A 22,099-nucleotide genomic window follows, 5' to 3' on the forward strand; every position below is an offset into this window, starting at 1 on the left:
GTGTAGATTTTTCAAGACCGGTGTTATGTGGTCTTGGCGGCCGCTCCCAGTCACCAGTCTAGCTGCCGCATTCTGGATTAGTTGCAGTTACTGGGTCACCTGCAAAGGTAGCCCCACGTAGAGCGCATGGCAGTAGTCCAAGCGGGAGATAACTAGAACATGCACCACTCTGGCCAGACAGTCTGCGGGCAGGGAGGGTCTCATCCTGTGTACCAGATGGAGCTGGCAGACAGCTGCCCTGGGCACAGATTTGACCTGTGCCTCCATGGACAGCGGTGAGTCCAGAATGACTCCCAGGCTGCGCACCTGGTCCTTCAGGGGCACAGTTGCCCCATTCAGGACCAGGGAGTCCCCCACACCTGCCCTCCCCGTCCCCCCAAAACAGTACTTCTGTCTTGCCAGGATTCAACCTCAATTATAGTGTTTTAAACGCATGGTGCAAACGTTCCCTTCGAAGGGAGCTCTTCTCTTCCATTCGCCTTGCGCCCCTCACTGCGCATTTTTATTTTTCCAGGGAATTACAACGGACAATCTTCTGACGACAGTCTCATGCCCGACGGCACCTCGGCCGGAAATGATGTGAACAAGCTGGGCGAGAGCTGGCAGGTTGCGGGCGCCACGGACCCAGGGTGAGTCCGCCACAGTCCAAACTAAAATCCAGGGCCACATTTTAATTTCTAGGAACTGGCTGGGGAAAGCGGGCCACAGACAAGGTGTGTGAGCGGGGCGGCTGACAAGGGAGGGTAAGAATAGATAGATCTTCTGCAATGCCCCCTCTCCTCTGATGTGCCCATTTCACAGCTGCACCAACTCAGGAGACCCAGGAGAGTGTGACAAGGACATTGAGGAGGATGCGAAGAAACCTACGAGTTGCGGGATCCTCACAGACCCTCAAGGTGAGATTTGGGTTCCCTGGTTAGCAGCGTTCCCACAGGAGAGCCAGGACTTTCAAGAGGGGTTCTTTGGGGAGGTTACAGGTAAAGATGGACAGATAAGTCAATTTCTGTTCTCTGTGTTTCTTGGTTTTGCAATCTTCGCCTCTCCTCAGCAGCTTTTGTTTAATCCTCTTGAAAATTTGCCCGCATTTCAGTGTGACTTCTTCCTGTTGTTACGAATATTAAACTTATCGTTTTCCTTTTTGGTAAGAGGGTGGTGCTGTGGGTTAAACCACTGAGCCTAGGGCTTGCTGATCAGAAGGTCAGCGGTTCGAATCTACGCGACGGGGTGAGCTCCCGTTGCTCGGTCCCTGCTCCTGCCAACCTAGCAGTTCTAAAAGCATGTCAAAGTGCAAGTAGATAAATAGGTACCGTTCCGGCGGGAAGGTAAACGGCGTTTCCGTGCGCTGCTCTGGTTCGCCAGAAGCGGCTTAGTCCTGCTGGCCACATGACCCAGAAGCTGTATGCCAGCTCCCTCGGCCAATAAAGCGAGATGAGCGCCGCAACCCCAGAGTCGGCCACGACTGGACCTAATGGTCAGGGGTCCCTTTACCTTTACCTTTAACTAACAGATAATGTTTTGCATGCATTTTTGACCAATGTACACATTTTTCCAAGCATTTCCCCCTCGAATGCATTTTTTAAAAAATGTTATTATATGATTATTATTTTTGGTACACGTGTTGTTTGGTTGAAGAACAGTAACACAAAATTCAGAGGATTTCAAATTTCGAGGAACAGCTGCGTTTCAGTTCATAATATTTGTTCCAAAAGCGCAAATTAGGCAGCTTCCTCATTAGCATGCAGACAAAAATCAAATTTCTTATTCCTCCCTGGCTGCAGGTGGTATTTCAATATTGGAATACCGAGCCAAAACTAATGAAATGGGGCAAATGGGGTTCTACAGCTATGCTGGAATAACTAGATGCACAAACATGGGGTGGGGGCACCGGGCTTGATAGCAGTGCATGTGAAAAAGATCTAGGGATCTTGTTGTTGTTGTTGTTTAGTCGTGTCCGCCTCTTTGTGACCCCCTGGACCAGAGCACGCCAGGCCCTCCTGTCTTCCACTGCTTCCCGCAGTTGGGTCAAACCTCCAAAATGTTGTCATTTGTGGACCTTAAGGTCCTCCGCGGGGCATATCAGGAGAGGCAGAAGATGGAGAAAGCTTGCTTTCTGCTGCTCCAGAGGGTAGGACCCGAACTAATGGATCCAAATTGCAGGAAAGGAGATTTTGACTAAACTGTAGGAAGGACGTTCTGACGGGGAGAGAAGTTCAGCATCAAAAACAGGTGCTCTCTAAAGATGGCAGGGCTCTTCTTTGTTGGAGGATTTTGGATCTGCCAGGTGCAATTCCCACATTTCAGGGGGCTGGACTAGAGGACCTTTGGAGTACCCTTCCAACCATGATTCCTGGGTCCTCTGCGAGGGAAGCACAGACTCTTGGGGACCTTACAGTAGCCCACCTGCCCCCCGGTGTGGGATCTTTGCTCATTAACTCTCCTTCCTCGCTCTAGGTCCGTTTGCCCCATGCCACAACAAGGTTCCCCCCGAGGGGGCGTTTCAGAACTGCGTGTACGATCTCTGCGGCACCGGGGGGGACACGGGCTCTCTCTGCTTCGCCCTGCAGTCCTACGCCGATAGGTGTGCCCAAGCCGGAATTCCCATCGCCTGGAGGAACAGCAGCTTCTGTCGTAATTATTTCTCTCATTTACTACTACTACTACTACTACTACTAATAATAATTTTTTATTTACACCCCGCCCTCCCCAGCCAAGACCGGGCTCAGGGCGGCTAACAACGAATAATAAAAACAAGTTGATTAAAATGCAATTTAAAAGATGAAGATACAACATTAAAACAATTAGGGAGCAATCTCTTCATAGGAGGAGAAAGGAAAAAGAAAGAGGGGGAGGGAATCAAACCGATTCCAAGCCAAAGGCCAGGTGGAACAACTCTGTCTTACAGGCCCTGCGGAAAGAAATCAGATCCCGCAGGGCCCTGGTCTCATGAGACAGAGCGTTCCACCAGGCCGGGGCCAGTGCTGAAAAGGCCCTGGCTCTGGTTGAGGCTGATCTGACTTCCTTAGGGCCCGGGACCTCTAGGGTGTTGCTATATATGGACCTTAAGGTCCTCCGTGGGGCATACCAGGAGAGGCGGTCCCGTAGGTACGAGGGTCCTAGGCTGTGAAGGGCTTTAAAAGTCAAAACCACCACCTTAAATCTGACCCTGTACTCCACCGGGAGCCAGTGCAGCTGGAAAAGCACTGGGTGAATATGCTCCCATGGCAGAGACCCTGTGAGGAGCCTTGCTGCAGCATTCTGCACCCGCTGGAGTTTCTGGGACAGCTTCAAGGGCAGCCCCGCGTAGAGCGAATTACAGTAGTCAAGCCATGACCACCCATAAGGTTGCCTGCAAGCAGGTTCAGGAAAGCAGATCATTCATAGTTGAACTGTGGAACTCCCTTCCACAGGAGGCAGGCATGGCCACCAACTCAGATGGCCTTAAAGGAGGAATGGACCTATTCACGGAGGAGGAGAGGGCGAACAGTGGCTGCTGGCCGCAATGGCTCGACTTCCCTCCTCAGTTGTAACCAGCCATATTTCTGAATCCCAGTTGCTGGAAACCGATGGGGAGTGTTGCATTCCGAAAGCAAGGAAGGACTGGACTCTGACTAATAGAATACACACGAGACTTGACCAGCAAGACTCTGGGATGAGGTGCCAATCATAATAATCCTGTCCACCCCTTGGCCCAGGTCGTTTTATTCACAAAAGAACTTTTTACACAGTGTTCGTGAGAACCAATCAGATTTCCTCTGAGCATTTCAAAAAACCCCACGTGGGACAAAGTTAAAGTTAAAACTACAAAGAGCTAATTTGAGCATGCATACATTCTGGGGTAAATAAAACAGGACTAGACGAATGCATTCAGCAAAACCCCAGACATCATAAACAGGCAGGAAAGGAAGGAAGGATGGCAAGGAAATAGTATTTACCATCTCCTTGTTAATTCTCTTCCTGGCCCTTAAGATCTACCTAAAGATTAACAAACTAAATCAAAGTTATCTCCTATCTTTATGGCTCAGGATGCCTGGTGAAGCAACCGGCCTGTGTTTCAGAATGCTGATATGTGCCTGTCAGGCAGAGAAAATGAACAGTAGAGAAAACGTGCAGAGATGCAGAGGCTTGTGGGATTTGATCAGAAATTATTGTCAATGAATCAAACCCAGTCAACGCCATGCTTTCATCGCGGTCACAATGGCTTGCTCCGTATTTCATAATTCCTCATAGCAATCCCACCTGATCACTACCGGGGAGAGGGCTCTTGAGTCCAGATTCCTGCTTGCAGGTTTCTCCTTCGGACTCTGCGTACGCGAAGGGGCCGTACGCACATCTGCTTACGGGGCCTAGTCGCTGTGATCGGGTTCCCAGGCTCCAGAGAATGCAGAGTGTTTGGCTGCTGGACTGTGGCTGCCAGACTAACAGGGGCGCCTGGTCGGCCACTGTGAGAACTGGCCCAAATGGGCCCTCTTTGGTGTGATCCTGCGCGCTCTTCTCATATTCTTATACAATGAGCTAAAATGACAGCAAATCACAAAGGCACCACAGAGCCCACCATGCTACCGTTTTCTAAATGGTGGCACCGGTGGTATCTTCTGGATAAACCTTACGTGTGTCCCCGCTGCTCCTTGGGACCTTATTCGTAGCTTTTATTTATTTGTTTTCGGCCATATCGCCCAAGTGCCGGGTCGGACTTTGCTCAGATCAGCAAAGCATCATTGAAAGACTTCAAGGGCTACTGTGCCTTTGATTAAAAGCTTCTTGTTTGTAGGTTCAAACTGTTCTATTGCTTCCTGTTCGACGTGGCTGGAGTTAGTGGGGAACAGGAAGCAATAAAATATGCTGGAGTTGCAAAATAAATAAACGAACTCTTGTCCTCTTTTTTTATTATTTAATAAATTTATAATTGGAAGTTTTATTTACAACATAACATAAACCCCCCATACAGAAATCCACCCTCTTTGAACATGAACATAACATACAGTGTGTATAACATACAACAATACAAACAACCAAATAAAAGACTTCCTTTATCCTGTATCTGGCCTCCTTATTTACTTCTTATAAGCTGTCTCCTTGATGAATAATTATTAAGATTTTTCTAATTATAACTTAAATATCCACAAAGTCTCCTGCAAAACAAGTCCTGGTATGTGTTTCTCAAAGGAGGACAGTATCATTGCTTTATTCAATCTTTCTTTCTTTCTTTCTTTCTTTCTTTCTTTCTTTCTTTCTTTCTTTCTTTCTTTCTTTCCTTCTTCCTCCAGCCCTGAACTGCCCTCCGGGCAGCAACTACACATCTTGTGGTCCAGCCTGCCCTGCCACCTGCACGGAGCCCCCATCCCGGAACAGCTGCAACCTGCCCTGCGTGGAGGGCTGCGTCTGCAACGAGGGCTTCGTCCTCAGCGGAGACCAGTGTGTCCCCCTGGGCCAGTGTGGCTGCACAGACCCCAGCGGCCAATACCATCCGGTGAGAAGTGGGGGGACCTAAGCGGACAGTACCTTCTGGCGAGAAGGAGGAGGACAGAGGGGTTTGCCTCCTGCAGATGACCCAAGATTCCTGGGTTTTGTGAAAAGAGAGGCCTGTTCTTCCTGGCTTAGAATCATAGAATCATAGAATCATAGAGTTGGAAGAGACCACAAGGGCCATCAAGTCCAACCCCCTGCCAAGCAGGAAACACCATCAGAGCACTCCTGACATATGGTTGTCAAGCCTCTGCTTAAAGACCTCCAAAGGAGGAGACTCCACCACACTCCTTGGCAGCAAATTCCACTGTCGAACAGCTCTTACTGTCAGGAAGTTCTTCCTAATGTTTAGGTGGAATCTTCTTTCTTGTAGTTTGGATCCATTGCTCCGTGTCCGCTTCTCTGGAGCAGCAGAAAACAACCTTTCTCCCTTCTCTATGTGACATCCTTTTATATATTTGAACATGGCTATCATATCACCCCTTAACCTTCTCTTCTCCAGGCTAAACATGCCCAGCTCCCTTAGCCGTTCCTCATAAGGCATCGTTTCCAGGCCTTTGACCAATATCTCATTATCTTCCTTCATCTCATGGTGCTTTAGCGAGTGGCATAAGCAAGGCAGACAAGCATCCCTCCTCCCCAAAATACCCATTTTTGGGTCACCGCCCTGTAGGGTGCAGAACCACGAGCAGTGATCCACCTGTTCCAGGGGATCCTTCGTGTAACCTGCTCTAGGGTCCTGGAAGTGAAGATTCTTGGGTGCTCCTCAAGGTGGGGAAGGGCAGTGGGTGGGGTTCACAGCAGGACACCTGGGTCCTTTCCCCACTGACCCTCCCCCCTCCCTGCTCCTCAGGTTGGTGAGAGCTGGATGGGGAACAGCAACTGCACCCAGCGCTGTACCTGTGCGCCTCTCAACAACATCACCTGCGAAGAGTGGAGCTGCAGCCCCATTCAGGAGTGTCAGCCCGTGGAGGGGCTCCTCGGTTGCCAAGACACCGGTAAGACCCCCTTTTCTCTCCTGGCCTCCTTCCCAGAGCATTGCGTTCCGAAGGCAAAGGAAGGATTGGACCCTGATTAATAAAATACACATAAGGCTTGGCCAACAAGACTCTGGGAGGAAGTGCCAATAATAATTCCTGTCCACCCCTTGGCCCAGGTCGTTTTATTCACAAAAGAACTTTTTACACAGTGTTCGTAAGAACCAATCAGATTTCCCCTGAGCATTTCCAAAAAACCTACCACGTGGGACAAAGTTAGATCAGAGAAATCCTTTTAACTACAAAGACTACTTGGAGTATGCATACATGTTCAGTCTAAATAAAACAGCATTTAGCAAACCCCGAAGGTCATAAACAGGCAGTGAACAGGAAAGGAAGGACAGGCAAGGCAAGATAGTATCTGTTGTTGTTGTTTAGTTGTTTAGTCGTCTCCGCCTCTTCGTGACCCCCTGGACCAGAGCACGCCAGGCACTCCTGTCTTCCACTGCCTCCCGCAGTTTGGTCAAACTCATGCTGGTAGCTTCAAGAACACTGTCCCACCATCTCGTTCTCCGTTGTCCACTTCTCCTTGGGCCCTCCATCTTTCCCAACATCAGGGTCTTTTCCAGGGAGCCTTCTCTTCTCATGAGGAGGCCAAAGTCTTGGAGCCTCAGCTTCAGGATCTGTCCTTCCAGTGAGCACTCAGGGCTGATTTCCTTCAGAATGGATCCGTTTGATCTTCTTGCAATCCATGGGACTCTACAGCACCATAATTCAAAAGCATCAATTCTTCGGCGATCAGATAGGATCAGATCAGATAGGTGGGGATCAGATAGTATCTACCTAAAGATTAACAAAAGCTACATCAAAGCTATCTCCTAACTTTATGGCCCAGGGTGCCTGGTGAAGCAACTGGTCTGTGTTTTAGAATGCTTATACGTGCCTGTCAGGCGTAGAGAAATGGACAGTAGAAAAAACAGGGCAGAAATGCAGAGGCTTGTGGGATTTGATCAGAAATTATTGTCAATGACTCAAACCCAGTCAAAGCAATGCTTTCATTGCTGACACAATGGCTTGCTGCATTTTTCATAATTCCTCATAGCAATCCCACATGACCACCACACCAGAGCCAGCTGCGTCCTCTGGACAACGGATCCCTGCAGCAAAGGCATCTTGTCCCCCAACCAGAGGATTGCACACCTGCAGATTAAAGGAGCGTAAGGGGGGGCAAACCTCTCCATTCTGAAGGAAATCAGCCCTGAGTGCTCACTGGAAGGACAGATCCTGAAGCTGAGGCTCCAAGACTTTGGCCACCTCATGAGAAGAGAAGACTCCCTGGGAAAGACCCTGATGCTGGGAAAGATGGAGGGCACAAGGAGAAGGGGACGACGGAGGAGGACGAGATGGTGGGACAGTATTCTCGAAGCTACCAGCATGAGTTTGACCAAAGTGTGGGAGGCAGTGGAAGACAGGAGGGACTGGCGTGCTCTGGTCCAGGGGGTCACGAAGAGGCGGACACAACTAAACGACTCAACAACAACAAAATGATGGGGGGGGACCTGGGGTGCACCAAAGCAATTACTTTTATAAAGGTTCTGAGCCAGCGCTCCAGCACTCCTCGGTCCAACCTGCACCTCTGGGGTTTACTCGGAGTGTAGAGTCAGCCCATGCTCTCTTTGAGTCTCTCCCAGACCTCAGAAGAGCGCTCTGGCCGCTTGCAACGCCAGTCCCAAACTCCCGGTAGCTCAAATGCCAAGCGCCCGGGCAGGTGGGGATTCCGAAACTCTGGAGTTGGCAACCACATGCGCTTCAGCGGTGAAATGAAGGAACTTTATTAGGAATAAACGGTAGGAGGAAAGCAGGCAGAAGGTCAAAACAGAATGCAAAACAAACCTGAACACCGTGGCTCTAAAATGGAACCAATCTTAGCTTATATCAAGTTTACTCACCAAGTAAAACTTGGCGTGCTCTGGTCCAGGGGGTCACGAAGAGTCAGACACAACTAAACGACTAAACAACAACACTCACCAAGAATCAGCCAGGCGGGCCAGCTTCATAGAAAGTCTGGCTTTGAACTCTCATGTTGAGAGGGCACAACTGGATCCCTGGTGTTGGGAAGGGAACGGGATCCCCCTAGATCAGTGGTGGCGAACCTTTTAGAGACTGAGCGCCCAAACTGCAACCCAAAACCCACTTATTTATTGCAAAGTGCCAACACGGCAATTTACACCTCCGTGTATAAGATGTCTCCTATTTTTGTTGTTGTTTAGTCATTTAGTCTCCTCCAGCACCGTAATTCAAAAGCATCAGTACGAAGCTTATTGGTGTTAACTTATTAGTGTCAGACGCGACAACTTTAAGAAGCAGTGCTTGCAGAAAATGAACTTGTTCTTTGTAATGTTCCACATACAGTGGTGCCTCGCAAGACGAAAAGAATCCGTTGTGTGATTCTCTTCGTCTAGCGGTTTTTTCGTCTTGCGAAGCAAGCCCATTGACGGATTAGAGGATTAGCGCTATTAGCACTATTAGCGGCTTTTAGCGGCTTATCTGCTGATCGGATCAGCAGATAAGTGGCTTAACGGCTTAGAAAAAGGGGGGAAGGGGAAAAAAAACCAGCAGGAACTCGCAAGACATTGTCGTCTCGCGAAGCGAGCCCATAGGAAATTCGTTTTGCGAAGCACCTCCAAAATGGAAAACTCTTTCGTCTAGCGAGTTTTCCGTCTTGCGAGGCATTCGTCTTTCGGGGCACCACTGTATGCCTTTGCAAAATATAGTTGCTCTATTCAGGCATCAGACAAAAGAACTTAAGACAAGGATTCCTGGAATAATACCTTGTTTTGCCCTGCTGGGCTTCATCAGACATGCATACTCTAAATAATACAGATAAACATAATAAGAGAAGGGGAACGATGCCTTGTTTCCCTGACCCCCCTCCCTTTGTCCTCCAGGAGTGGCTGCCTGCCATGTGGCCGGGGACCCCCACTATTACACTTTCGATGGCACCATGGTCTCCTTCATGGGCACCTGTACCTACACCTTGGTGACGCTGTGCCACGCCGACCCCCGCCTCCCGGCCTTCAACATCACCGCCAAGAACGAGGAACGGGGCCAGCCCGAAGCCTCCTACCTCCGCCTCGTCACCGTGGAGGTTGCCGGAGCCACGGTCACCCTGCAGAAAAGTCGGCGGGTGCTGGTAAGGGATCTTGCCCGAATGCAGGAGGGCAGAAGCAGAGGTCGTTTGCGGGGTGGGAGGGTGTCTGCAAGGTTGTCTTCTTTTTATGGGGGGCGGGGAGGGCTCCTGTGGAGGATGTCGAATGTCGGAAGGTTCAGGACAGGTAAAAAAGAAAGTCATTCTTCACGCAGGGCATAGCTAAACTATGGAACTCCCTGCCACAGGGGGCAGTGATGACAGCAAACCTAGATGGCTTTAAAAGGGGATTAAATAAATTCTTGGGTGGTGGGGAGATGGGATATAAAGGTGAAGGGGAAAGGGACCCCTGACCATTAGGTCCAGTCGTGGCCGACTCTGGGGTTGCGGTGCTCATCTCGCTTTATTGGCCGAGGGAGCCGGCGTACAGCTTCCGGGTCATGTGGCCAGCAGGACTAAGCCGCTTCTAGTGAACCAGAGCAGCGCACGGAAACGGCATTTACCTTCCCGCTGGAGTGGTACCTATTTATCTACTTGCACCTTGACGTGCTTTTGACCTGCTAGGTTGGCAGGAGCAGGGACCGAGCAACGGGAGCTCACCCCGTCGCGGGGATTCGAACCGCCGACCTTCTGATCAGCAAGCCCTAGGCTCAGTGGTTTAACCCACAGTGCCACCTGCGTCCCTGCTTTAAAAGGTGCCTTAAAAGAGGATTAAACAAATTTTTGGGTGGTGGGGAGATGGGATATAGATGGATGGAATGAATGAATGAATGAAGACAGCCTTGTTCCACCTCGATCTCTCGTCTCGCCACAGATTGATGGCCAACGTGTCCGGACCCCCGTGGAGGGCCGCATTCCTGGCGTCTCCATCACCACCAGCGGGATCTACGTGGTCCTGGAGACCGATTTCGGGCTGGTGGTCAAGTTTGACGGAAACCATCACCTAGAGATCCAGCTGCCTGGGACTTACTTTGACAAGGTAATTCGCGACTCAGCTGTGATGGCTGCGCTCTGCTTCCGAAGGCCAGTTGCTGGAAGCCCCAGGAAGGGAAAGTTGCTCTTGCGATCGGATCCTGCTTGCATCTGCTTGGCCACTGTGAGAAGAGGATGCTAGACTAGAGGGGCCGTGGGCCTGATCCAGCATCCTGTTCTTGTGTTCTTACCTGCATCCCCAGTCTCAGTTTGCATTTCTTCGTCCAAAAATTATTGATCTGATGTGTATCTCCTGTCGAGAATCCAGCTCGACAATTTGCCCACTATCTCCTGTTCTGCTTAATTCAAGAGGGTTCTGGAAGGTTTCTTCTCTGTGTGAAAGAAGGTTCTTGTTTGGGTTATATACCTTCCGAGAAGCTGAGTACAGCTGGTTTAAACTCATTCTATTATCTTTCTGTCAAGGTCACACTGACTATAATAGTCAGGCCAGAAGGAGCCTGGGTTTCACTTTCTCTTTCTGTCTCTTTGCCTTCTGGTGTGGTGTCCTGTTCTGTATGTAGTGCTATGTTTTAGTCTTATTATAAGTTATAAGTTTGCTGCAACTGGATTTTTTATGGACAGTGCCAATCCTGAATGTATTGGATTTGTGACCATTATGCTCTTGCCTTCAGTAGCAGCAAAGCTCTGCTGGATGAAGTACCATTGCTTCTGGCCTATTTTTTGGGAATCCTGCAATGTGTTTTAAGTTTTTCCTCCATATGCAGCTCGTCACCCAACCCACCCAGCCCTTTGACCCTCTGCAACATACACCTTCCCCTCTGAAACCCCCTTGCCATCTTTTTTGACCAGTTTTGCTTTGTTTATCATCCTGAGCACCTACGCAAATTTTCCTCTGCACTTTAGACTTTTCCAGTCTTTTTCGAAGCACTTTTTCTTTCAACCCACCATTTCCCCCCCATGAAAGTTAACTGTCAGGGGTCCTTTACCTTTTTTCTTTTAAGTGCAGTCGCAAACGACTCTGGGGTTGCGGCGCTAATCTCGCTTTACTGGCCGAGGGAGCCAACGTTCGTCCGCAGACAGTTTTTCCAGGTCATGTGGCCAGCATGACTAAGCCGCTTCTGGCGAACCAGAGCAGCGCACGGAAACGCCGTTTACCTTCCCGCCAGAGCGGTACCTATTTATCTACTTGCACTTAGTGCTTTCGAACTGCTAGGTTGGCAGGAGCAGGGACCGAGCAACGGGAGCTCACCACGTCGCGGGGATTCAAACCGCCGACCTTCTGATCGGCAAGTCCTAGGCTCTGTGGTTTAGACCACAGTGAAAACCTGCTCCTTAAAGCTATCAGAAATCCATGGGAAACAGGGACACTTGGAGGGCCTGCTTTTGTCTCCAAGTCTAAATGGTTTCTGGATCCCACCTGCGCCCCGAGAGCCTCCCTGTTGGTTTTCCCTCTCCCTGCCGATTTAATGTGTCCTGCACAAAAAACATAACTTCCCTCTTCCCATCCCCAGGTGTGTGGGATGTGCGGCAGCTTCAACAACCAGAGCGGAGACGACCTCCTGATGCCCAACGGACACTTGGCCACCAATGCCAGTCAGTTTGGAAACAGCTGGAAGGCACCGGGAGACGCTGACCCAGGGTGAGGAGGCAGGGGCGTGCGATGGCGCGGCCTAGAGCACTCTGGCCGGGGAGGGCGGGGTCATAGCTGTCAACTTACAGATTTGAAAATAAGGGACCAGCAGCCTCAAAAATAAGGGATCAGCAGCCAAAATAAGGGATTTTCAGGGCACAGGTATGTTCAACTTCTGAGCCCCTCCGAGCCAAAGGCAGAAAGCCCAGCCAGCAGCCAAACGAAGCCTCAAGCGGTGATTCCCACAGCGCAGCAACCCGGCAAAGGGGATGCAGCAAGGAAAACCACTGTCCCCTCTCCGCTGGGAAGCGCTGAGCAAAGGCGAGTCCCCAGGCAACGCGGCCGATTTGATTGGCACAAGGCATGCAAGCTCCACCCCCCAGTCGTTCTCAGACTCCTTATTGGGTGAGCAACGCAGCCAAGCAACACAGTTGGAGCCTCCCTCCTCCCTGGCCGGCAGGGAGGGAGGGAGGGAGAGGAGCTGCTTCCTTTGAAACCCGGGAAATTTAAGGGACTTCATCAATAAGGGACAGCAGCGGGACACGGCGCTGGGATGTGGGACTGTCCCGCCAAATAAGGGACAGTTGACAGCTATGGGCGGGGTATAAATAAAATTTATTATTATTATTATTATTAACTCCCTTGGGCTGCCTTTGAGGGCCCGTGTGCACAGCGAGGGTTTTGAGGAGGTTGCCGCGGGCGGCAGTCGTAAAATGGCCGCTGTGGCGGTGACAAAAAACAAAATGGCTGCCACCAAGGTGACCGGGGGCCTGATAAAGAACGGTGGAGGGAGGTGGGTATCTTTAGCCTAGAGAACGGTAGGCTGAGAGAGGATAGGATAGCCACCTTCAAAAATCTGAAGGGATGACACACGGAAGATGGATCACGCTAGTTTTTTCCTGCTCCAGGATGGCTTAAAAGTTACAAGGAAGGCGATTCCAACTAGACATTAGGAAGAACTTTCAGACACCCTTGGAAGGTGGTGGTTCTCTGCTTTAAGTAGAGGATGGACGGCCATCTGCAAGGGATTTTTTAGCTGCGATTCCTCCATTTCAGGGGGTTGGACTACATGACCGTTGGGGGTCCCTGCCAACAACCCTGTGATTCTTTGACAGAAAGCTTTCCCCTACATTATCATCTATGTTGTGTGATTCATGACGGGTGAGTTAAGTTCTTCCCAGACCAGTTCTTTCCCCATCCCATCGGTCAGAGGGTCAAACTAGGAGCTGGGAGGGAGCAGGGTTCGAATCTCCCCATGGCCACTACGAAGCTCCCTGGAGGACCTTGGGAGCCAGTCACCCTCAGCCTTACCCACCTTGCAGGGTCGTTGTGAGAATAAAATGGGGAGAACCCCTAAGCTCCTTGGGGGAGAATAGGTGGGGTTCAAATTCCTTAGTTGTCATTCCTGCATTGCGGGGGGCTGGTCTAGATGGCCCTTGGGGGCGATAGACTGTGGATATTCTTTGGGGATCGAAACCGGGAAAGGGGGGGCGAGAGTTTTTTAATCCAAAGGGTGTATAATTTTATGTTGTCTTTTGTTAGTATGTTTTGTATTTTATATAAAAATTGGGAAATTTGTGGAAGGGAACTTGGGTCGACCTTAGAAAAGGACGTAAATGATGAGTATTGTGGTTTAATCGAGGTTTATAAGTTAAATTTGGTTAATTAAGAAGAATTAAGTAAAATATTAATAAGGTAAAAGTTGGAGATAAGAACTTGCTGAGTTAACTATTGGAATTGGGATGCAAGAAGGGGAGGTGTGGGGAAGTCAGGGAAAGTGGTTAAGAAATTAAGGATTTGAAATTGTATATGTTTGTCTTTGTGTTTGTGTGTCTGTGTTGTGTATTGTGTGTGTTTATATAAATTGTGAAAACCCAATAAAAATTTTATAAAAAAAAAAGGACAGGCAGAATAAAGTCTTTCACGCAGCACAGAGATGACCTGCGGAACTCCCTGCCACACGAGGCAGTGAAGGCCACAAACCTAGATGGCTTAAAAAGAGGATTTGATATTGATGGCTACTAGCCATATATAAATTGTGAAAACCCAATAAAAATTTTTTTAAAAAAAGATGGCCCTTGGGGGTCCCTTCCAACCCTACAGTTCTGTTAGATTAAAATGAACAAACAACACCCTCCCTAACTCCTTCTTCCCCCAGCTGCCAGCCAGACGACCGCGAGGACCTGGAGCCCCCCTGCTCGGCCCAGGAGATGGAGCGCCTTCGCGGCCAGTGCCGTGAGATCCTCGGGCCCAAGTACCAGGCCTGCCACAGCACCATCGACCCCCAGCCCTTCTTCCAGAACTGCCTGTACGACATGTGCGAGTACCAGGGCATGGTCTCCGTGCTCTGCGACAACATCCAGTCCTACGTGGAGGCCTGCAAGAGCCAAGGCGTGGACAGCATCTCCTGGAGGAACAGCACCTTCTGCCGTGAGTCAAAGGCCCCCCCAAAGCACCTCACACTGAGTGTCAGGAGTTCGGCCTACACTCGAGTAGGACCCCTGGCAGAGACACATGCCCGACTGGCATTTTCCCTCCCTCCTGGTCGATCGATCGGGAGCTTCAAAAGCTTTCTTCAGCCCGAACATCATAGCGACCAATGCCAACTGACACCGGCACGCTTAGGGATCCGCAGAGTTTGCGCAGTTCTTGCATGACAGACCTTAGCAACTCAGCATTTTGGTTAGGTAAAGGGACCCCTGACCATTAGGTCCAGTCGTGGCCAACTTTGGGGTTGCGGCGCTCATCTCGCTTTATTGGCCGAGGGAGCTGGCGAACAGCTTCCGGGTCATGTGGCCAGCAGGACTAAGCCGCTTCTGGCGAACCAGAGCAGTGCACGGAAACGCCGTTTACCTTCCTGCCGGAGTGGTACCTATTTATCTACTTGCACTGGTGTGCTTTCAAACTGCTAGGTTGGCAGGAGCAGGGACCGAGCAACGGGAGCTCACCCCGTGGCGGGGATTCGAACCGCCGACCTTCTGATCAGCAAGCCCTAGGCTCTGTGGTTTAACCCACAGCGCCACCTGCGTCCCTAGCATTTTGGCTAATCTACTTTATTTACATCTAAACACACACGGAGCACTGCAACATGGCTCCCTCTCTCTCTAGCAGCATCAGACGGCAAAGAGAAAAAGAACAAAGGACGGAACACAGGAACACAAACATCCTGTCTCCTGGAGTCAAAACATATACTGTCATGTGATAGACAACAATCCCATGACTGCAATCGTGGAGCAGGAATTCTAACAGTGAGGAGGCCTCTCTCCAGAGGCTTGCAAGCTCAGGGCCGTTTCATGAGCTGCTAAAAGGGTTCCTCATGGAGAACCCTTGCTGCCAAGCCAGAAGCAATTGCAGAAGCAGAACCTGAAAGCAGGAATCTTTTAATTAAAGTGGCAGGTGATTTTTTTTGCTGCACGGGACCAACTTTTAATTACTATTGTAGATCCTGGGCACTGGTGGATGGCATAGTACTATTAAAGGTCACGGCCCCATAGAACATTTAAAGCACTATTAAAACACTTTTAACAGTCATGGGAAATCCAAGGACATGTGGAAATATCTGGGGGCTGAAGGATACTGTGTCTGGCACCCCTGAGATCACTGGATGAAACTATGTTTTTAATTGTAACTCAATCAATCAATCAAATTGTTGAGGGCGCTGGGAACTGGAGCTCTGTGAGGTCAGCGCACATGACAAAATATAGTTCCCAGGGGTGTTTTTGGAGGGAGGGGTATAGATTAAATCAATAAAAACTTTTTTTTGTTGAGGGTGCTGGGAATTGTAGCTCGGTGAGCTCAGCGCCCTGCACAAACTACAGTTCCCAGGGTTCTTTGGGAGGAAAGCTGCAGTATAAGAGTGCTCTCAACGTAAGGAGCAGGTGCCATAGCAAACCCCTGCTTTTTTATGCTCCCAGCTGATTGCGGGGGAAAGCGACCTATTAGCACCTAAAAGAGCCACGCTATACGGTGGTGCCTTGCAAGATGAAAAGAATCCGTTCTGTGATTCTCTTCGTCTAGCGGTTTTTTCGTCTTGCGAAGCAAGCCCCTTGACGGATTAGCGGATTAGCGCTATTAGCGGCTTTTTAGCAGCTTTTAGCAGCTTATCTGCTGATCGGATCAGCTGATAAGCGGCTTAGCGGCTTAGAAAAGGGGGGGGGAACCCGCAGGAACTCGCAAGACATTGTCGTCTTGCGAAGCAAGCCCATAGGAAATTCGTTTTGCGAAGCACCTCCAAAACGGAAAACTCTTTCGTCTAGTGAGTTTTCCGTCTTGCGAGGCATTCGTCTTGCGGGGCACCACTGTATGTTCTTCCTTTGTTGCTGTACGTAAAAAATACCTCTATTCCTAAAAGCCCCCGTCTCCTCTTCCCCACCTCCCCCTTCCTCCCCCTGCAGCCCTGCCCTGCCCGGCTCACAGCCACTACACCGAGTGCTCCTCTCCCTGCCCGGCCACCTGCTCCAACCTCTACGCCCCAGCCAGCTGCCAGCGCCCCACGACCTGCGTGGAGGGGTGCGCCTGCGACCGGGGCTACGTGCTGAGCGACGACAGCTGTGTCTTAATGCGGGACTGCGGGTGCGTGAGCACCCAGAACGAGTACTACAACGTAAGTGGAAGGGGACTCCCAGCACGATCACAGCAGCCGGCCGGCAGTCGTAGAATTGTAAGAGTTGCAACGCAGGAATCTTTTGCCCAGTGTGAGACTCGAACACAGGACCCTAAGATTTAGAGTCTGGGGCTGATGGGAATAGTAGTGCGGAACATGGGGCTTGGTTGCCGTCGGGCTGATGCTCCTAAGAGAAGCCGGACGAAGAAGTCCAGATAACGAAGAGGTCCAGATAACGAAGAAGCTGCCACTCTCACAATAGCTTCTGCAAATCATTTATTAAACGTGATGTTTTGAGGTCAAGCCTCTGTTGGGCGATGGGAGAAATATGACCTGCTGAAATATACTCAAAGTCGAGAGTGGATTTCATGCTCTTTATTCAGCTCATAGTGGTGAGGAGAAATGGAAGTTCCCCCAGAAGGTCTGCTTTATATACATTATTTACACAATGGGCCCCACGTGATTGGCTAATTCCGGGATTCTCCTGTAGGCCAATCAGGTTGCAGATTCACTTCTACCTGGAGCTGGATTGGGTGGCTCCTGTGGACCAATCAGACTGCTGCATTCTGAATCCTATTGTTCTAGAACCAATCAGACTGCTGCATTTTGGATCCTATTGTTCTAGGACCAATCAGACTGCTGCATTCTGGACCCTATTGTTCTAGGACCAATCAGGCTGCTGCATTTTGGATCCTGTTCAACTCAGTACATAACACCTGCCTTGCAGAGTTGGGGACGGGTCTTGACGCAGCCCCCTAACTGCCTCCCCTCTGCCTTTGCAGCCTGGAGAAACCTGGGTGACGGCCAATTGCCTCGAACGCTGCACCTGTGTCGGAAACGGGAAGATCACCTGCCAGTCCTTCCGGTGCCTGGATGGGTCTGTGTGCGCCCTCAGCACCGCGGGGCTTCACTACTGCCGCCCAACCAGTGAGTGGGAAGCGGGGGCAGCAGTGGGAGGGGGGGCTGAGATGGCGGAGAGGAGGGGAAGAGCAGCGGTACCCAGGCAGGGTCAGTTGGTCCAGCCGTTGGGAAAGGAAGTAGTTCTCGAGCTGCCTAGGCTGGACTACCGCAACACACTCTACTCTGGGGCTGCCCTTGGAGACTACCGTATTTTTCGCTCCATAAGACGCACCTGACCATAAGACACACGAATTAGAGGAGGAAAACAAGGAAAAAAAATATTCTGAACAAAACAGTGGATGTATGAAAGGCCCAGTAGACCTGAAGGAGCGTCTCCACCCCCATCGTTCTGCCCAGACACTGAGGTCCAGCTCTGAGGGCCTTCTGGCAGTTTCCTCCCTGCGAGAAGCCAAGTTACAGGGAACCAGGCAGAGGGCCTTCTCGGTGGTGACACCCGCCCAGTGGAACACCCTCCCTCCAGATGTCAAAGAGAACAACATCTACCAGACTTTTAGGAGACATCTGGAGGCAGCCCTGTTTAGGGAGGCTTTTAATGTTTGAGGCATTACTGTATTTTAAAATTGTGTTGGAAGCCGCCCAAAGCAGCTTTTTACTTTCCTAACTTGGCTCTCCTTCTTCCCAGGATTCCACCAGTGCGTGATTTCCGGAGACCCGCACTACAACACTTTCGACAACTTCGCCCACCACTTCCAGGGGCGCTCCACTTACACCTTGACCAGGACCCTGGGTGACCTTCCGGAGTCTCTCGAACCCCTGTCCGTGGCGGGCAGGAACCGCCGCCGCTTCCCTTTCCAGAGATTCGCCTTCCTGCGCGAGATCTACGTCGAGGTGTACGGCTACAGCATCCAGTTGTTGCAGGGGAGGAAGATGGCGGTGAGAGCCCAAGACGACGTGGAAAACCCTGCAAGGCTTTTTTTGGGGGGGGTCCCCTCCTGCAGATCACTTGCCCCCTGAGCAAACGGGGACCCTCGTTTCCACCTCCTCCTGCTCTTAAACACGGATGCCGTATGAGGATTCGTGAAGCCGAACGTTGGAATATTCCGTACAGATAAAAGGAAGTCCATCTTTCCGCAGTGCAGAGTTTAACTGTGGAACTCCCTGCCACTGGAGCCACTAACTTAGATGGCTTTAAAAGAGGATCAGATTCGTGGAGGAGAGGGGCCACTGTGAGGACAGGATGCTAGCTAGGAGCCACTGATAGCCCTCTCCTCCTCCATGGATTTGCCCAGTCCTCTTTTAGAGCCATCTATGTTGGTGGCAATGTGACGTGGGTGGCGCTGTGGGTTAAACCACAGAGCCTAGGACTTGCCAGTCAGAAGGTCGGCGGTTCGAATCCCCGCGATGGGGTGAGCTCCCGTTGCTGGGTCCCTGCTCCTGCCAACCTAGCAGTTCGAAAGCACACCAGTGCAAGTAGATAAGTAGGTACCGCTCTGGCGGAAGGTAAACGGCATTTCTGTGCACTGCTCTGGTTCGCTAGAAGCGGCTTAGTCATGCTGGCCACAAACCCGGAAGCTGTACGCCGGCTCCCTCGGCCAGTAAAGCAAGATGAGCGCCGCAACCCCAGAGTTGGCCATGACTGGAGCTAATGGTCAGGGGTCCCTTTACCTTTACGTTGGTGGCAGGGAGTTCCGTAGTTTAACTATCTGTCCTAATCATCCAACATGTGGCTTAATGGGATGCCCTCAAGTTCTAGTGCAGGGGTCAGCAACCTTTTTCAGCAGGGGGCCAGTCCACTGTCCCTCAGAACTTCTGGGGGGCCGGACGATATTTTTGGGAGGGGGAATGAATGAATTCCTCTGCCCCACAAATAACCCAGAGATGCATTTTAAATAGAAGCACACATTCTACTCATGTACCGTATTTTTCACCCTATAAGACGCACCCGACCATAAGATGCACCTAGTTTTAGAGGAAGAAAACAAGAAAAAAAATATTCTGAATCTCAGAAGCCAGAACAGCAAGAGGGATCACTGCGCAGTGAAAGCAGCAATCCCTCTTGCTGTTCTGGCTTCTGTGATAGCTGCACAGCCTGCATTCGCTCCATAAGACACACACACATTTCCCCTTACTTTTTAGGAGGGAAAAAGTGAGTCTTATAGAGCGAAAGATGTGGTAAAAACACCAGGCAGGCCCCACAAATAACCCAGAGGTGCATTTTAAAGAAAAGGGCACATTCTACTCATGTAAAAACACGCTGATTCCCGGACGGTCCGCAGGCTGGATTTAGAAGGCGATTGGGCCGCATCCGGCCCCCGGGGCCTTAGTTTGCCTACCCGTGTTGTAGTGTTACGAGAGAGGGAGGAAAAAACACACCTTTCTCTATCTGGTTTCTGTGCGTATCATTTTTATGAGCTCCTATCATGTGGCCTCTTGGCTGCCTTTTCTCTAAACGAAGCAGTCCCAAACGCTGCAAGGTTTTTCTTCGCTCCATCCCCTTGATCATTGTTGATTGCCCATTCTTTCGAGTTTTATTTATTTATTAACGTTCTTATGTTACATCGGTAAGCGTTATCATATTACATCGCAAGGCTTATTATAATATAATTTTCAGCATGTATACAAAGTTTATGTACACAGTTTATATACCTAAAGAAAAGAAACAAGGACAAAAAACTATTCCAAAATCATATATGTACCAACACATTGGACTTCCTGTCTATCCCGTTGTATATTCCTTTTTTTACAAATGAACATACTCTTATTATTGTATATTTCTTTACATTTTATCTAATACATTCCTATATCAACATGTACCCTTGCTCTTATTTCTCAACTCAGTCTCTCTCCAACGTCAATCGAATGTTAGCATAGATAGCGAACCTTTACTATATTTTTCAACATACCGGTATATCTTATCTCTATCCCGCTTTTCTACATACTCTGGCTTCTCCTCAGATCGTATAAATCTTTCGCCTTTTCGATTGCCCTTTCCAGGTAAATGGCGTGATGGTCACCACCCCGTACTCGCCCCGGGACGGGCTCCAGATCACCCAGAGAGGCCGCACCATCTGCGTGGAAACGGACTTTGGGCTCTCCGTTTACTTCGACGGCCAGGATTTTGGTGGTGAGGAATGTTGTTGTTGTTGAGTCGTTTAGTCGTCTCCGCCTCTTTGTGACCCCCTGGACCAGAGCACGCCAGGCCCTCCTGTCTTCCACTGCCTCCCGCAGTTTGGTCAGACCCATGCTGGTCGCTTTGAGAACACTGTCCCACCATCTCGTCCTCCGTCGTCCCCTTCTCCTTGTGCCCTCCATCTTTCCCAACATCAGGGTCTTTTCCAGGGAGTCTTCTCTTCTCATGAGGTGGCCAAAGTCTTGGAGCCTCAGCTTCAGGATCTGTCCTTCCAGTGAGCACTCAGGGCTGATTTCCTTCAGAATGGAGAGGTTGGATCTTCTTGCAGTCCATGGGACTCTCAAGAGTCTCCTCCAGCACCAGAATTCAAAAGCATCCATTCTTCGGCGATCAGCCTTCTTTATGGTACAGCTCTCACTTCCATCCATCACTACTGGGAAAACCATAGCTTTTACTATATGGACCTTTGTTGGCAAGGTGATGTCTCTGCTTTTTAAGATGCTGTCTGGGTTTGTCATTGCTTTTCTCCCAAGGAGCAGGCGTCTTTTAATTTCATGACTGCTGTCACCATCTGCGGTGATCATGGAGCCCAAGAAAGTAAAATCTCTCACTGCCTCCATTTCTTCCCCTTCTATTTGCCAGGAGGTGATGGGACCAGTGGCCATGATCTTCGTTTTTTTGATGTTGAGCTTCAGACCATATTTTGCGCTCTCCTCTTTCACCCTCATTAAAAGGTTCTTTAATTCCTCCTCACTTTCTGCCATCAAGGTTGTGTCATCTGCATATCTGAGGCTGTTGATATTTCTTCTGGCAATTTTAATTCTGGTTTGGGATTCATCCAGCCCAGCCTTTCGCATGATGAATTCTGCATATAAGTTAAATAAGCAGGGAGACAATATACAGCCTTTCCCAATTTTGAACCAATCAGTTGTTCCATATCCAGTTCTAACTGTAGCTTCTTGTCCCACATAGAGATTTCTCAGGAGACTGATGAGGTGATCAGGCACTCCCATTTCTAAGTGGTGAAGATAAATGAGCACAAGGGGAGAAGGGGTTGCATCCTCCCTCCTGTAAGGTAATGGGGCTCGCTCAGGAGCATCAGGAGCAGGCTGGGCCAGAAGCCACAAATGTAGCCTCGCGCCAACTCTGGCAGGCAGCATCTTGTTTTTTCCCAAATTTTTTTATTGGTTTTCACACTATTATAAACAAACAAACACATAAGACAAACAAACATAAATCATAGCCTTATTAAAAATTACACTTATTAACATGGTTAAGTGACTTCCTCGCTTCCCCTTGGTTGAATTTCATTGCATGTCCTTTGAAACGGATTTCCAAATCACAGTTCTTATAA

General features: G+C 49.9%; 1 protein-coding gene across 1 annotated transcript in view; it reads left to right on the forward strand.

Annotated features, from left to right (window-relative positions):
• Window positions 1–22,099, forward strand: part of ZAN (zonadhesin) — a 73,253-nt gene that overhangs the window by 37,759 nt on the left and 13,395 nt on the right. The window contains exons 16-28 of the mRNA XM_081167481.1: window positions 515–629; window positions 802–896; window positions 2,452–2,628; window positions 5,265–5,467; window positions 6,317–6,461; window positions 9,389–9,633; window positions 10,403–10,567; window positions 12,033–12,160; window positions 14,310–14,581; window positions 16,546–16,754; window positions 17,537–17,681; window positions 18,298–18,548; window positions 20,610–20,739. Of these exons, the coding sequence (XP_081023607.1) occupies window positions 515–629; window positions 802–896; window positions 2,452–2,628; window positions 5,265–5,467; window positions 6,317–6,461; window positions 9,389–9,633; window positions 10,403–10,567; window positions 12,033–12,160; window positions 14,310–14,581; window positions 16,546–16,754; window positions 17,537–17,681; window positions 18,298–18,548; window positions 20,610–20,739 (2,280 nt within the window). The remainder of the gene's footprint in view (window positions 1–514; window positions 630–801; window positions 897–2,451; window positions 2,629–5,264; window positions 5,468–6,316; window positions 6,462–9,388; window positions 9,634–10,402; window positions 10,568–12,032; window positions 12,161–14,309; window positions 14,582–16,545; window positions 16,755–17,536; window positions 17,682–18,297; window positions 18,549–20,609; window positions 20,740–22,099) is intronic.

The sequence above is a fragment of the Podarcis bocagei genome (genome assembly GCF_964188305.1).
Source record: "Podarcis bocagei genome assembly, chromosome: 13".
NCBI lineage: Eukaryota > Metazoa > Chordata > Lepidosauria > Squamata > Lacertidae > Podarcis > Podarcis bocagei.